Below are 16,906 nucleotides of genomic sequence, written 5' to 3' on the forward strand. Positions count from 1 at the left end.
TTGGCAGACTGAGGCACGTTGTCCCTTCTCGACCCACGAGCACCCTACCTTCCTTTCTTCTGTCAGCCACACCTCTCTCCAGGCGCTTTTTTCATTCCAGCTCCTATTGTCACTGCATGGAAAAGCCATTTCAGTGACTTCAAAATAAACCATCTCCAAAGGAATCCAAAGCGGAAAGGGCCAAACCTAGGACCCTATGGCCAGAAGGGCCTTTGAGAGCAGACTACACGGTCCAAAGGCAAAAGCCCTAAGTGGGCTCTCAGACCCCCTTGTGTCTCAACCAGCCTAAAGCTGGGAGACAAGAACAAGGGGAGAAGGCAGTGCCTGGGAGAAGCGTGGAGGCTGAATCTCACCAGAAGCAGTGTCACCCTCCTGGGCTCACACTTATGGGGAGGGTGGCTGTATAAACTGTCTTGCAGAGAAGAGAGGAGGGGCATTAATAATTACAGATAATAGGGACGGCGGATGGCTCAGTTGGTTAGAGCGTGAGCTCTTAAAAACAAGGTTGCCAGTTCGATTCCCACATGGGCCAGTGAGCTGCGCCCTCCACAACTAGATTGAAGACAGTGAGCTGCCACTGAGCTTCCAGAGGGGCAGCTGGATGGCTCAGTTGGTTAGAGTGTGAGCTCTGAACAATAAGGTTGCCGGTTCAATTCCCACATGGGATGGTGGGCTGCGCCCCCTGCGACTAAAGGTTGAAAACAGCAACTGGACTTGGAGCTGAGCTGCGCTCTCCACAACTAGACTGAAGGACAACGACTTGGAGCTGATGGGCCCTGGAGAAACACACTGGTCCCCAATATTCCCCAATTAAAAATTTTAAAAATTTTATTAAAAAGAATAATGTTTAAAATAATAATAATAATAACAGACCATAGACCTAAATGAGACTGTCCTGGGCCTACAGCCACCCACATATGGCCCAGAGTTGCCAGATCTCTTCGTGATCAACAGGCCCAACTGAAACGTCTACAGAAGCAACCCAGCATCTTTGGAGTTTTCCAGGTCAGCGCATGCTGACCAGGCGGGCACTTTCATACAGGCCTGAGACTTCTTGTTGGCTGACTCACCAGAGCCCAGTGAGTCACAAGGGCTCTAAGGGGCTCCTGGAGAAGCAGGAACTGCCAGGGTCCTACCAGGTCTCAGCAGAAAACCGGGTACCTGCACTTTTCTGTGCTAACCGCTCTGTTGAGATGTACTTCACCGCACATGCAGTTCACGCAGCTAAAGTGTACAGTTCAGCGGTTTCTAGTATAGTCACAGCAATGTGCAGCCGTCACCATAGTCAGCTTTAGACCATTCTCATCACCCCAAAAAGAAGTCCCATTATCACAGTCACTGCCTGTTCTCCTCCCTCAGCCCCTGGCAACTAGCAGTCTGCTTTCTGTCTCTGTGGATTTGCCTATTCTGGACATTTCGTAAAAATGGAATCAAACAACGTTTGTCCTTTTGTGACTGGCTTCTCTCGTGTAACATCATGTGTTTGAGGCTCACCCACGTTGTAGCGTGTGTCGATACTTCCCTCCTTTTTGTTTTAATAGTTATCTTAACAGTAATCAGAATTTTTTTTTAAACTTTTTTATTTTAAGCATGTTTTTCCAGGACCCTTCAGCTCCAAGTCAAGTAGTTGTTTCAATCTAGTTGTGGAGGGCGCAGCTCACAGTAGCCCATGTGGGGATCGAACTAGCAGCCTTGTTGTTAAGACCACCGCACTCTAACCAACTGAGCCAACCAGCCACCCAATACTTCACTCCTTTTTATGGCTGAGTAATATTCCAGTGTGTGTGGATGGACACATGGTCACCTGGACACTTGGTTGTCTGCACATTTTGGTGACTGGGAATAGCATTGCTGTGGATGTCGTGTGCACGGTCTCATGTGGACGTCTGTTTTAGACTCTGATGGGGAGACACCCATGAGTGGAATCATTAGGTCAGGTGGTCATCTCAAGTTTGGTGCCCAGATACTATATCAGGAGAGAGTAATGTGTCATTCCACAAGGGAAGGTCTGACTCGTAAGGGGCTGCAGCATGGGTCCAGGGGCTGGAGCAACCTTGGCTCGCTGGGCCCTGCTCCACAGCTGGAGCCCTTTTCTGCCCCCACCCCTTGTTCAGCAGAAGAGGGGACAGCAGTTAGTCACTGTGGAAGTGACGACCTGGGGTCTCATGCTGAGAACATCTAAGGTCCAGCTTAGAAGGACCTTGTCACAGTTCATCCAGGTTGTGGTAATATTCTATTATGTGTGTATTAGTTTCCTGGAGCATAGCAAATTACCAAAAATTTGGTGCCTTAAAACAATAGAAATATTTTCTCTCCCAGCTCTGGATGCCAGAGTCTGAAACCATGGTGTCAGCAGAGCTGGTTCCTCCTGAGAATTAGAGGGAGGACCCTCCCTGCCTCCCCTCCAGCTCCCAGGAGGCTTCAGGTGTCCTTGGCTTGTAGATGCATCAAGCCAGTCTCTGCCTCCCTCGTCTCAAAGCCTCTCTCCCGTGTGTCTGTGTGTCTCCTCCTCTTAGAAGGATACCAGTCACTGGATTAGGGCCCAGGCTACTCCGGAATGACCTCATCTTAGCTAATTACAACTGCATTTCCAAATAAGGTGACATTCCCAGGTTCTACGTCGACATAAATTTTGGGGGCTGCTGTTCAACCCAGTGCTGGGTGGGTAGACCATGTTGTGTTTATCCACTGATCAACTTGATGGACTCTGGGGTCTTCCCTTTGGGCCATCGTCGCCCACGCTGCTGTGGACATGCGGGTAGTTTTGTATGGCATTCGTTTCAGGAATTGAACAGCTGGGTCACATGGCCACGCTCCATTTAGTTTTGTGGGATCCTTTCACTTGCTGTTAAGTCTCAGTCTGCACAGCAGACTTATGAGGGCTTCTCTATGTCAAGGCCAGGGTGGCAGTGAGCACATGACGTCTCCACTAATTGGTCCTCAAAGCCCAGCCACTGCCCACACTCCCCGTGTCCAAGCCAGGGCTGGGTCAAGAAGGAGCTCTGTGGCACGGGCCCCCAAGATGGAAGGAGGTTTAATCTACCTCTCCATGCTCTTTCCTGCAGATGGGGTGGGGTGACCTAGGAGTATACGGAGAACCTTCCAGAGAGACCCCGAATTTGGACCGGATGGCCGCCGAGGGCATGCTTTTCCCGAACTTCTACACAGCCAACCCTCTGTGCTCACCATGTAAGTCAGGGCTGGCCCTTGGCCACCAGGGAGTAGGGAGGGGGTGGGGACCAGGGGCACGGGGAGCAGGCAGCCCTGACGGAGGCCTAAGCTTCATGTTTCCGCTGAGGGCCAGGAGGGTGGGCAGAACTGTGCGGCCTTTCTGTCGGCTGCTGGGCACATTGGGTCCCTGGCTCTGTGCTGTGTGGGGCGCAGGGCCATCAAGCTGCCATGGGCTTCTCCCCTGTAAGGACCTGAGGCCAAAGTTGCTTCATGTGGTGGCTCTGATTTCCAGGCACTGAGTGCTGTAGCTGGTTCAGAAGCACTTGGCTGGGAAGTGGTTCTCGGCCATGAGGGTGGGTGTCGGGGTTGCAGGTGTGAGGTAGCCCCCCACTCCCCACCCCCATGAGAATCACTGCTGCTGAGGGACTCCTGCATAAATGCTGGTCTTAAAGAGAAGGAATGCTCGGTGCGGGGGTGCATGAGGGGCCGGGTGAGCCCCACATCTTGGTTGCTGTCCTGGGAGCCAGGAAGAGCGAGTGGGGGGCTGGATGATGCTGAGCTGCGGGGCCTGGCCAGCGCTCCCCAGTGACACATCTCTGAGTCAGTCAGTACAGGGGCAGTCTGCCCACCCAGGTTTAGGAGGCTGGCGGGTCCTGATATATGACGCATTTTCAGGGTGTTTCTGTTTTTTCTCCTCCATGCAGCAAGGGCAGCCCTGCTCACTGGACGTCTGCCCATCCGCAATGGCTTCTACACCACCAACGGGCAGGCCCGGAATGGTATGTGTGCATGTGGGCTGTGCCACAGGCTTGGGAGGCCGAGGACCAGAGAGGGCAAAGGAGGGGCATTTGTCACTCATCCTTACATGTGACCTTCCTTCTCCAGTGTGGCTCTCGTTCCTCAAGGTCAATGTCCTTGTTTGGGTTATAACATGCCATTTTGATACAGTGCTTCCATCAAAAACAATGCATTTTAGACAAGTAGAGAGGATGGTGAGTTTAGTGCATGGTCTCAGGGGTTCAGGGCACAGCCCGGCGACCTCCCACCTCCAGCTTTGAGGAGGACACCAAGGCCACAGGCACTGATCACTGCTCCTTCCCTGCCATGTCCTGTCCTGGGACTGCCCAGCACGGCCTGGCGAATTGGGTATGCCCCCTCCCCCCACCCCAAGGAGCTGCTGCCCATTTGTGCGGGTGAGCTATATGCCCACAAAGAGACCTGAGGGAGCCAGTTGCTGTGAGGTCAGCAGGGAACTGCCCTCAGAGAAAGGGAGTATATTAGGGTGGTGCAAAAGTAATTGCGGTTCTTGCAATTATTTTTAACCTGTTAAACCATAATTACTTTTGCACCAACCTAATAGAAAGCAGCAGGGAACCTGGTGTGAGTGGGACCCTCATAGTAACAGACGACATGTTCCAGAGACACCCCCCCAGGCAGACCAGCAGAGGGCAGGTGCCTGGAAGACCCCAAAAATGTGTGGCAGTGCCAGCTCTTCACCAGGGCTTTGCCCGTTGACCCTGAAGGGCCAGTGTTCAAATCTGTTACCTTCTGCGGCACAGCCTGCCCCGTGTGTGAGTAGTTCACGCAATGCGATGTCCTTCTAGCCTACACGCCCCAGGAGATCGTGGGCGGCATCCCAGACACCGAGCTCCTCCTGCCTGAGCTGCTGAAGGGGGCCGGCTACGTCAGCAAGATCGTGGGCAAGTGGTGAGTCCTGACACTCGTCTGGCCGGGCACATCGGCACAGAGTCATTGCTAAACACTTCCACATGGGGGAAACTTCTTGGGTGGGGAGTGGAGTCTTTGAATTCCAGATCCGTAGGTGTCTGAAGCATTCCTTTAAAAGCCGGCGTGGCCGTGCTGGAGGGACCTCCTGTTTGCGGCTGGGGCATCGTTTAGAGCCCATCGTTCTCCTTGTATATCACACATCCCAGCCCCTGCCCGTCTCTCCATTCTTCTGCCTGTGCTGCCTGCTGCCGCAGCATCACAAAGGAGCCACATTAGTGCCATCGCGGATGACACTTTGTCAGCAAGCACAAGGGCTTTGTCTGGGGGTGAAATGAAGAAACAGGAAGTACAGGATGGTCATGCTGTGTGGAGTCATTGGGCTCAAATGATCGTGACTGTAGAAGCTCACATTACTGTGCGTGCTGTTTCTGCTGTTTTAAGCATGATAAGCAGTTTCAGTCTCTTACTCCCTGGGGTCGTCCAAGTGCACAGCCCTGGAGGGTTGGTGTAAAGGTCAGCGTCCTCTTTCCTTTCCTGAGTGTTGGGGCCCTGGGAGAGCAGCAAGCCTACTTCCTAAAGGAAGCCTTCCATGATTTTCCAGCTCTAATTGTCTTTCCTTCCACGTGCCATGACCCCTGTGCCCTTAGCCCCTCTGGCACTCACTGGCACTGCTTTCTCAAGGATGAGTGCCTTCTCTGCACCCCTTGGGAACTGCTGCTCCATGCACAGAAACCAGGAGAGACAAGTTGGGAGGCACCTGCCAAGCAGATGGGCTCAGAGGGGGGGGTGGCTGCAGAACAGAGCTGGTGGGGACACATTGAACCAAGAGAGCCCTCCTTGCCTGCATGGTCCCGAGCAGAGCTGGGAAGGCCCAGGGAGACGGACAGAGGCTGGCTGTAAGGCCTGCCAGAGCCGTGTCAGGGCTGCACCAGAAGCAGGAAGAGCACCCGAAGATCAGAGCTCTCTGTGCCCAGCCTGGCAGCTCTGCCCTGGGTCTGGCAGCCTCCCATTCATAGTCCTTGACTTGGGGCAGCCAGAGCTGGAATGGGAGCATGTCTCCATGAGGACAGAGGTGGACACTGGTGCAGGAGGAGGAGGAGGAGGAGGGCAGGGCCCAGAGAAGCAGCTCTGCATGGAATCAGAGAGGTGGACACAGTACCAGTGGACACGCCAGGGTCATGGCAGCCATGGCTAGAGCAAGGACAGGCTCTGGGGGTGTGGGGCAGAGAGCTCAGCTTCTCCTCAGCCAGGTGGAGGTCCCAGTCTCAGTGGGGTCCCCTCATAGGACTGGTGGGGAGTGTTGGCTGATATGGCTATGACTGCCCTGACGTCCTGCCTCTGGGCCCCAGCACCATGGACCTGGATTTCCTCAGCCTGACCAATGCCTGGGGTGGACGGAACCTGGGCTGTGAGAGGCTGCTCCATCTGCCCTGAGTCCCAGGAGCCTGCGACGCCCTGCCGCTCCAGCTCACCTTCAGGCAGGGCTGGCCCCGCTGCTGTTTCGGGACAAGCATTTTGAATTGACAGTTTCACATGAGCAGGACCTTGGCTGGTGTTTCTGTTAAGCAAAGGCCATTTGAGCTGACGGGTATGGGTACACAAGAGTCACACACAAGCCAGTGCTGGAACAAGGTGTTGAGAAGGGACTAGGCGTGTAGCAACAGCCCAGAGAAGACACAAGCCACAAAACAGGAAGCACAAGCACAGAGAGAGGTCACAGCAGAGCTGTCACTCACACACCTGTCAGAGAGACCAGAAAGGCCCAAGGTGGGCACCAGGCAGCTATCTGGAGGCAGAGCAGTGGGGAACCGAGGCCCCAAGAGATGCACTTAGTGTCACCCAGATTCAGATGCTGGCGCCTGCACTGCCCCACTGCATTCTCTCTGATCAAGTGGCAGAGCAGTACAGTGAGCTCACGGGAACCTGGGCTTTGCGTGACCCGTTGCAGGGCCTCTGAGCGGTCAGGGTGGGGCCTGCACAGGTGCAGCAGAGGAACAGGACCCTCTGCTCCAGGGACACGGCTTTCCAAACCGCATCGCTGCGAGAGGCTTTCTGCAAATGAAAACCTAAGGAACCCATCCACTTCGCAGGATGGAGTCAGCTCACTCCACAGGGACCGAGATCCAGAGCCACTGCACTCCAGAACCACCTCTGTAAGCCCCGCGTTCCAAAGAACGGACAGGGCCATGCTCAAGGACCACTGGAACCTGATTTGGATGGGAGCCTGTCAGTACCCCCCATTGGCTGGAGGACCCAACATTAGGTGCCTGCAAGGGGAAGGGGCATGTGGGTGCCGGAGCACAAGGCAAGAGGTTCTCTTGGCTTCAGATGACACCCGCAGTGTATGGCAGGACCTTGCAGAGCACCGGAGTTTCCAAACAGCTTGGCAGTTGTCAGCCTATGTGCACATTGCCATGTTTTCTTCTATCAGGCCCATCCCCCTTCCTGTCCAGGGCGCTGGGTCGGTGAGCACCGGTCCTTGTGTTGTCCCAGCCCGTGATCCGTGGCTGTAACGTGGCAGCGTCACTGGGAGAGGGTGGCAGGTGCTGACATCTCCTGGAGGGCGAGGTCTTGCTGTGTCCAGGCTTAGCACACTTTGGGTGCTGAGGGATGCTCGTTTCGTGAAATGTTCTGTGAAGCTGATGGGCTGTTGCTGCACAGAACTTTGGAGTGTCCCCCTGCGGGGCTCCCTGAAGTGTCCTGGGTTCCTGTTTCTAGGCATCTGGGCCACAGGCCTCAGTTCCACCCCTTGAAGCATGGATTTGATGAGTGGTTTGGATCCCCCAACTGTCACTTTGGACCTTATGACAACAGGGCCAGGCCTAACATCCCCGTGTACCGGGACTGGGAGATGGTTGGCAGGTAACGGTCCCTTCCCTTCCCACCCTGTGACGCTGAGCCCAGTCCCTGCCCTCGGGGCTGCCCGGGAGCTGGATGGAAGTTCTGGGAGCACCTTCCCACCAGTGCTGGCGTCCCAGTGGGCCAGGCCCTGCTCTGCCGGCTCATTGTCCTGCCCAGAGCCTTATAGGACTCGGCCTAGGCCACCGCTTCAGCCACACCTACGAGGTCTCTCACCTTTTTTGAAAATATGAGAGCCAAAGATGCTTTCCAGAACAAAGTGTGTTCACACAGTAACCATTCACACGGCCTCTGGGCTCAGACCCCTGCAGCCTGTTGGCGGATCCTGGGCTCCAGCTTCCGAGGCCATCTGCCTGCACTAAGTTAGCAGGTCGGCTGCCTGCTAGGCGTTGAGGAAATCAGCAGCATCACAGAGGACATGATGGGATGAACCCTGCTTGTGAGCCTCCCAAGAGCCCCAGGATTGCCCTGGTCCTGTCCATGCCCTGGCAGCAGGGCGCCTGCAGCGTGGCCACGCCAGGCAGGGCCCTGGTCTTTCTTGAGTTTTGTTTGGCTTAATCTTTCTTTTTAACTTCCTTTTTTATTACTATTAATTTTGGGTTGAAGCTCATTATATATCAATGGACCAAGAAGCTGAGCCAACTCGTCGCCTTTTTAATAGTAGCTTTATTGAGAGCATTCACAGCCCAGACAGTGCATCCATTTTGAAGTGCACAGTTCATCGCTTTCTCGTACGTGCACTGCATTGTGCAGCCATCGCCAGTTTCAGAACATTTCCACTGCCTCAAAAAGAAACCCCATCTCACCAGCCATCACCCCAGCCCTAAGTAATAGGGATCCCCTTCTTGTTGTCCTCTCTCTCACTGCCCTCTCTGTCCTTACACGTTGCTTCTTATCCTTCTCCCAAATGGTGACCGTGGCCCCTAGTCTTAGCCCCACTTCGTCCCTAAGGAGACTGGGACCCTCAGGAGCAGTGTGAGCTTCCAATTTCATTTGTTTATAAATTGAACATTTCCATCGTTGTTTTAAATGAGGCCCATGATGTTGCCTCTGAAATCAGGGAGATGGAGCTTTCTTGCCCTGAAATCTGATTTCTGTCTGGATCCGGATTATTTTCAGATTTTACGAAGAATTTCCAATTAACCAGAAGACTGGAGAAGCCAACCTAACCCAGATCTATTTACAGGTAATAGAAGCCTGCGCTGGGCAGGCTTTACGGTGGGGGAAAGTCAGCCTTCAGGCAGAGGCAGATGGTATGTTCTTCTCCTCAGGAAGCCCTGGATTTCATTAAGAGGCAGCAGGCAGCTCAGCGCCCCTTCTTTCTCTACTGGGCCATCGACGCCACACATGCACCTGTTTATGCTTCAGAGCCTTTCCTGGGCACCAGTCAGCGAGGGCGGTGAGTCCTTGGTCGTAGAGACATAGACCCTTACCTGGGGGCGGGGGATTCAGCTGTGCTTGATTACCTCCATGGACAGGGTGCTCAGTACCATTGTGTTGTTAATGATCAATTGTAGGACAAGACTGAAGCATCTGTGCCTCTGAAGCTATCTGTCACCCCAGGATTAGTAGGAGGAGTACTATAGCGGTGTGGTCAGCTCTGTGCCGGATTAACTCTGGGAACTTGAACTTTCCTCCTCCTCTTCTGTGAATTTAGCCAGTCTGTTTTGTTGTCCATCCCTGAAGTTATGATTTAACTGCTCTTTGATCACACCGATGCCCTTGGCCATCTTTCCCATAGGTATGGGGACGCTGTCCGGGAGATTGATGACAGTGTGGGGAAAATCCTGAGCCTTCTTCAGGACCTGAGGATCGCAGAGCACACGTTTGTTTTCTTCACCTCTGACAATGGCGCTGCTCTCATTTCTGCTCCCAAACAAGGCAGGTGTTCAGAGTGTTCCTATCATCACATCCTCAAACAAGGCTCCATTCAGGAAGGCTGGCCTCCTGAGACTCACTCAGGGTCCCCTCAGCCACTCCTGGGGCAGAGCATGGAGGGGGCTCAGCCCAGGGCCCCATCCAGCTGAGGGAGACACCGGCTCTCCTCCTGGGGCCCCATCCAGTGGAAACAGACATGAGGAGACCCAAGAGCCGCTCTGTGGGGTGGTCACACACAAGACTGGCAGGGGCTGCCCAGCAGCACCCACATTCCATGATGCGCTCTCCTCCCCTGACAGGCTGGAGTACCTTGGCCTTTCCTGGCACAGGAGGGATGTGTCAGTGTGTGAAATAGTGACTGCCTGACACCCCTCTCTCAACTTGTTTGGTGATTCTGGCTCTCCTGGAGTGTCTGGTTAGGAGGGAGAGCTCGGTAGGGGAGGGGGGAGACCACGGCCAGGGTCTTCATCCTGTCCCAGCTCTGCCACTGACTGGCCCTGGAAGCAGGTAACTTCTGCCTCCTGCACATTCACGGGCAGAATGAGGTCACTTCTGGGCTTTTCCCTCTAAAGCTCTGACATTCTCCATCAGCGTTTTTATTCTAAACTTAGATGTAACACGGTGGCCATTGTCATGTGTCTGCCCAGCCACATTTGCACCTTTTTCTGAGATGAGGGAGCCTCCCTTCATGGTGAGGGCAATGACCATCTCCCCCGGGAGCTAACAATGCAGGAGATGCACTGCCCAGCCTTCCCGGCAACCAGGCCCAGGCTGAGGGCACCCCCCACTCCAGAAGCTACCTCACCAAGGCCTCTTGGGGGGGGGGGTGTCCAGGAGGGAAGGGACGAGTCTTCACAGTGCTGGCTGTGGCAGGTGCCCAGAGCCCCTGGTACAGCTAGGGGAACACACCCACCCCAGACGCACTCTGTGCCTTTGTGCCTGAGCTGGGCCTGCGGGCCTCCTGGGGACCATGACCCCAGGTCCTTCATTAAGCTCTGGTTCCCGGCTTGTGGTGTGAGGTGGCTGTACCCTGCTGTTTCGTTATCCTCGTAAGAGTTTCACCCTAGTGGTAGCAGATCTTTTCATCCAATTCTTTAAAATGCCAGGGCCTCAGCAGGGTCCTGAGTCACTCAGACAGCTCTGGATGGAAGGCCACAGACAGCAGGAAACCCCATGGGGACAGGCCTGCATGGGGAGGCTCTGGGCGAACCTGTAGTCCGGGGGCAGAAGGGGCTTCGGGATCTTAAGTGACAGGAACAGCACAGCTGGCCCAAGCCAGGAGGGAATCCTATTGACAACGGACCAGCAATTCAGCGTCCAGGTCCCCAAGGGTGCTATGCGGTGCTATCCATGGCCCAGCCCCACTCCTGGAGGGGTTTCGTTCTCACACAGGCTCTCATACAGCTGATGGTCCCAGACAGAGAATGGGTAACCCTTCCTAGCAAAGGTCCCGGGCCCCGCTGGATACCAGTGTCGCTGTTGGCCCCTGAATGGGGTGCCCAGGAGAGCCTTCCCCTGACATCCATGCCTCATCGGAACCACCAACCTTCCAGCCGGGCTTGGGCTTAATCACCCCAGTCTTTGTGTCTGCACTGTGGAATAGTTCATACGGACAGAAACATCTGTGCGTACCTATAAGGTACAAATGGCAATATGGTGAAAATCCATGTACCCACCACGCCGCCTGAGAAATAGAAGGAGAAAGGAAGTGGGCCTTCCTTAGCACCCTGAGCCCTGACGCCCAGGAGGAGACCATCCTCGGAGTGGCGCATCTCATCTCCCCATGGTCCCTGCGTTCAGACTCGTGACACTGAATCTGTCTGCCCTCCCATGTTGTCCCTATGTGTTCATTGTTGCTCTTCCCTCAAGACTGGCCTGCAGTAATGCTCGGAGGTGGAGTTCAGCTTCCGGTACCAGGGACAAGCTGTGGCTTCCTGCTAGAAAAACACTGCTCTGTTTTGTTTTCCTCATTTTTCAGGGGGCCTCAGGTGAGCCCTGGGCAGCTCATGCTGCAGCAGCAGACACCCTGTTTGTTCTCAGGAACCTTCCTCTGTGTTCTGGGATTGAGCAGGACATGCGACCAGTCAGGGTTGGGGGCTCTGCCCTCTGACACTCTCTCAAGCGTGGTGCAGGGACCACCTGTTCAGAGCGATGCTTGTCAGAAATGAGTCTTCCTCCCATCCCTGATGGGACACCCCCGTGAGGCCCAGGGACTGACTCTCCAACCCCAAGTGCAGAGACACTTGTGAACGCAAACATTTAAGAAATGCTGTACCTGAAAAGTGACAAGGAATCCCAACGGCCTGCTATGGGGATCTGCTGTATGACTCTGCTTGAAGAGCATCTGCGCCTTGTCCAACAAGCGTGGTCGCGTTCTCCATTTCTGAGCAGTCACTCTTCCTTAGGGGCACAGTGTTACAACCACGGCATCTAGGACAGTCACCTGGGTCAGAGCCATCTCAAGGCATTCTGACCTCATGGCTGGTCCTTTGTCTTCATGAAGGTCTTGGTGCCTCGGTGTTTCATCAGCGGCACCTTTGAATAGCTAGTCGGAAGCCAGGTGTGGGCGAGTGCCCAGCAGGGCATGTGTGGCCCTGGAGACTCAGGATAGACCACTGATGCGTGACAACTCTCCCTCCCCAGGCGGTAGTAATGGCCCCTTTTTGTGCGGGAAGCAGACCACGTTTGAAGGTGGAATGAGGGAGCCTGCAATCGTGTGGTGGCCCGGACGCATCTCTGCAGGCCAGGTGAGTCAGAGGTTGGCCAGGTGGCCAGGCCTGTGGTCATCATGGGGTGTGGAGACTCAGTCCCCTCGTGTGCCTTCTCCCTCTACTCATTCTGCCTTGCCTAGGAAACGCTGGAGTCACACTCACTGCTCTCCTCCAAACCGGGCCCCTCCCAGAGGAAGCAGCTGGTGAAGGCCACATGGGTTGGGCATTGGAAATCCCCCCACAGACATAGCATGGAATGTTCGTAGCTGCCATGGGGCAAGGAGGCATCTGTCGTTAATTAATGTGGCAGTCCTGAGTGTAACTGACTAGAACAGTTGCTTTCCTGCAGGACTTGTCAGAGCCTTTAGTGTGCTAATGAGTATCATGAACTTCTGGAAGGGGCATAGAGCAAGCTGAGTTTTTAAAATCTTGTTTGGTCATAGAACCTTTTTTTCCAAAGTGCGTCTCCCAGGCCACTGCTCTGTGGACACCTTCCTAGAGACAGCAGCAGCTGGCCCATGTGCTTGGTGTCTGTCTGCAGCGCACAGGTGCAGATTGCAGGGCTGGGGGACCTGGTCCTCTGGCTAAGCACGGTGTGTCATGCTCCTCAGAGCCCTTGCTCTACTCCTGCCTTGGCTGAGAACTCGGGGTTTTCTCTAGCTGGGCACCTTGGTTCAGACACCCTCGGGGTGTCAAGACGACTGTTTGTAGGCATGTGCGTCACTCATTGTCTCAGCTGGTCTTCCTTCCCTTGTGAGCTTCTCCGGAGAACACTATTCTCAGCACTGGTGTCAGCTCAGCCCTCACAGCAGCGCCGTGGGGGCCTCTGAGTGTCCTGTGGCTGCTGAAACAATCGCCACACTGAGGGGCTGGAACCACACGTTTGTTATCACATGTCTGAAGGTCAGAAGTCCTGCCCTGTCTCCCGGGGCTAGAATCAGGTGTCACAGGGCTGGTTCCTCCTGGAGGCTCCAGGGTAGAACACGTTTCCTTGTCTTTTTCTGGCTTCTTGGCCCTCAGCTCCTCCATCCACCATCTAGGCCAGCACCCTGACTCAGGCCCTCCTGCCCCTCTCCCAGTGTTAGGACCCTATGATTACCGTGGGCCTGCCCAGGGACCCAGGAGCCGCCTCTTTTAAGGTCAGCTGATTGACAGCCTGATTCCCCTTCTCGGTGTAAGGAAACGTATTCACAGAATTGGGGCATAGAGGTCCCTGGGGGTTTTTGTTCAGCCTATCACCGTCATCATCACCATCATCATCATCGTCGTCCCCATTCCTCATGTCAGCAAACTGAGACCCAGTAGAGGCAGTTACTTGTTGGGACCTACCACCTGGCAGGTGGCAGAGCTGGGGCAGACCCCCAGGCATAGGGCATGGAGCCCACCTTCCTCCTCCACACGCGCACAGCCTCTCCCTCCTGGGACGGTCCTGTGGAGACCCCTCTCCCCACCCCCTCTGCCTGTGGGAAGCTCCAGACTTCAGGATCCTCTGCCCTTTGCCTGCTGTCTCCCAGCCCCTGTGGGTCCTGCTCCCTGGAGGAGAAAGAACAGATTGCACAGAGCTATGCGGCTGCCTTCTCTCCACCACATCCCATGACACACACTGAAATTGAATTAGGCGGGGCTATCAGGGCTGTACTCTGTGATAACTGGGAGAGGATTTTATTTAAACACTCCCTGCCATTTGTCCAACCAGTTTCAAATATTTAGCTCTCCCCTTCATGCCTGGCGGGGTGACTTTATTAATTGTAGCCTTTGATTCAGAGTTAAGTCTTGAAAGTGCTGATAACAGCCTTGGTGACTTCTGCCACGGGCCCATGGCAGACAAATTGCGTTTTCTTAAAGACATTATGTGCACGTCGTGAGTGTCTATTTTTCAAAAAGAGCATCTTCTATGAGTGCGCCCAGCTGTTCTGTGCTGATATGAGGACTTTAGATATCCGCTCCTTCCCGCACCACCCCCACCTGGCACCGCAATCTCTTCTCCTTATTTATTTTTCCAGACGGTTAAAGTATCTGGATTGCTTTCTTTTTTTCTCTCTCTTTTGTCCTAAAAAAAAAAAAAAAAAAAGTGAGAAGGGAGGGGAGCCATTGGAATGTTTCTCCTCCCCTCTGCTTTAAAGAATCTTTAAACCAAACGTTGACCTTCATGCTCCCCCTGCCCTGGGCTGCAAAAACATGATGCAAGTGGCCCTGATGTGTGTGCTCAGTTTCCTTGTGTAGAGGAATGGAGGCGAGAGTGCCCTGGGGCGTGGGAATCCTGAAGTTGGGCAGTGGCCCAAGAGGATGCTTGCCCTGCCAAACCTGCCCGCAGGCCCTCCCGGGTTCTCCCCACTAACCAGGCCCTTGCCCCTAGATCCGGAGTTCAGGAGTGAAGGAACTGGGTGGGGGGGCTCCAGACAAGGCAGAGCTGTGTGTAGGGAACAGATGTGTGTCCGAGGAGACGAGTGGGCAGCCCCCAGCCACAACTCCTTAGGCCTGTCCAAAGGGCCACCTCCTGCTGGCTCTGTGGAGTTGGACCATTACATGTGCGCAGGCGCAGCCTCTGGAGAAAAGGCCAGCCAGTCCTCACCCCCCAGCTCAGTCCGTCTGCCCTCCCTTCCCATCCCACCTTTCTTCCCCTTGCTCTCCATGTTACTCTGGGTCTCAAGGGTCTTTCTTCCACCTGCACTTGTACCTGACTTGGCAATTCACAGTGACAGTGTTAAAATGACATGACAGTCGTTTTAACAGTCGTTTCAGGGAGGGCCTCCTGAGGTGGGACCCCGCGGGTGGCTCCCTGGGAGGGCACGTCTTCTCCCTTCTGTCTGGTTCCCATTTGAAGGCGCTGGGGATGGGGTGGGGCCCTGCCTGTGCTGTGGTCAGACAGCTGGTTTGATCCCCACTTAGCCCCTGATCTCCCCGAGGCCACTCCTGGTGACGGGGCCTGTCCTGCCTTCTCAGGCCCTGAGGTGGGAGAGTTGTGTGGTCGCCACATTCAGTCAGTCAGATGCTCATGGACATGCGGAGTTCCAGAAGAACCTGGGGTTGGGTGGGCCTGGGACCAGGCGAGGGCCGGGCGTGTGCACACACGTGTGTACGTCGTGTTCTCGTGTATGGACTCACTGTACAGGTTGCGGCTGCGTGGCCATGTGTATGTGAGCCCACATGCCTCTGTAGACCCAGCCAGGCAGCAGCAGAGCACACAGCCCTGGCCCCTGGCCCCTGACCACCTTCTGGTCAGGGCAGGTCATCCTGAGTACGTGTCTGCCGGTGTTCATTTCAGGTGAGCCACCAGCTGGGCAGCGTCATGGACCTCTTCACCACCAGCCTGTCCCTCGCGGGCCTGGAGCCACCCAGCGACAGGGTGATTGATGGCCTCAACCTCCTCCCTGCCATGCTGCAGGGCAAGCTGATGGACAGGTTAGTTCTAGACAGCACGCACCCCTGCCCATCCCCCCAGCACCAGGTGACAGAGTTGGAACTGGCTGACAAAGCAGGTTTCCTCACCCAGCTGGCTCAGGGCAAAGGAGGTGCGAGACCCTTGGGACCTTCCAATACAAAATGCATCCTCCCTGCAGGGTCCATTCCTTCTGTCTTGGCCGTGGGAAGGAGAAGGGGATGTCCCTCTGCCCGAGTCACCAGACACCCCAAACCTCTGGAGCCAGGTCCTACCTTCCCCCTCTGCACTAAAATGCTTTGTGTCCAGAGTCAGTTTCTCTCCAGCTACCCATCTCGGGGTTTAGGGCAGGGATTAGACAGGCTTGTGTTTAGTTTTTGTTTTCAATATTGCTTATTTTTTTCTCTCTTGAAACCTGACACAAAAGCCTGTTTACTGTGGAGGAGGGAAGGTGCCTGAGGCCACAGGCTCCATGAGCTGTCTTCCCCTCAGTGGGGCCAGAGCCTCTGTCTGGCAGCCATCTGCTACTAGCTTCACTCCCCACCTAACCTCACAAGGCCAAGAACGATGGGTGACTGTGGGCTCACCCCGCAGCTTAGGGGACCTCTGCACCTGTGCCCATGTGATTTCAGTATGGTCGTGTCTGTAACATCTCAGCCCGAACCATGCACCTGGGTCTCTTCAGTCACCTGAGCCTTCCCCTCTCTCCCTAACAGGCCCATATTCTATTACCGTGGCAACACGCTAATGGCGGTCACCCTGGGCCAGTACAAGGCCCACTTCTGGACCTGGACCAACTCATGGGAGGAGTTCAGACAGGTAAGGGGACTTGGGGCTGTGGACTCTGCACCGCCCCCCCCCCCATACCTCATCGTTAAGGATGCATCTGGGCAGAGGAGGTCGGCAGGAGGCTTCTGCCGAGTGGTGTCAGCCTCACAGGTTGCACGCTTCCCGCCTTAAGGAGGAGTTGGGGTGCTATGGTGTAGCTATAAGGACAGCACCTCAGGGACTTGGATGCTCCACCCTCTCTGAGGCCACCCAGAGCCTGGGGAAAGGAGGCCTCAGGGCAGGCTCAGACCCAGACCCAGGCCAGTCACCTCAGGGCCCAGGGGAACTCAGGGTGCCTTCCCCCAACCCCCTCCCCACACCCCCCCTCCCCATTTCCCCTTCCGAGGCCTGG

The 16,906-nt window shown here is 55.1% G+C and overlaps 1 protein-coding gene across 1 annotated transcript in view; it reads left to right on the forward strand.

Annotated features, from left to right (window-relative positions):
- GALNS (galactosamine (N-acetyl)-6-sulfatase) overlaps positions 1 to 16,906 on the forward strand; it is a 30,258-nt gene that overhangs the window by 4,569 nt on the left and 8,783 nt on the right. Inside the window, exons 2-11 of the mRNA XM_019742720.2 lie at positions 3,066 to 3,189; positions 3,876 to 3,950; positions 4,776 to 4,878; positions 7,618 to 7,761; positions 8,878 to 8,944; positions 9,030 to 9,157; positions 9,500 to 9,639; positions 12,280 to 12,383; positions 15,613 to 15,749; positions 16,443 to 16,545. Coding sequence (XP_019598279.2) covers positions 3,066 to 3,189; positions 3,876 to 3,950; positions 4,776 to 4,878; positions 7,618 to 7,761; positions 8,878 to 8,944; positions 9,030 to 9,157; positions 9,500 to 9,639; positions 12,280 to 12,383; positions 15,613 to 15,749; positions 16,443 to 16,545 — 1,125 coding nt within the window. The remainder of the gene's footprint in view (positions 1 to 3,065; positions 3,190 to 3,875; positions 3,951 to 4,775; positions 4,879 to 7,617; positions 7,762 to 8,877; positions 8,945 to 9,029; positions 9,158 to 9,499; positions 9,640 to 12,279; positions 12,384 to 15,612; positions 15,750 to 16,442; positions 16,546 to 16,906) is intronic.

Source organism: Rhinolophus sinicus, linkage group LG11, assembly GCF_036562045.2.
Source record: "Rhinolophus sinicus isolate RSC01 linkage group LG11, ASM3656204v1, whole genome shotgun sequence".
Taxonomy (NCBI): domain Eukaryota; kingdom Metazoa; phylum Chordata; class Mammalia; order Chiroptera; family Rhinolophidae; genus Rhinolophus; species Rhinolophus sinicus.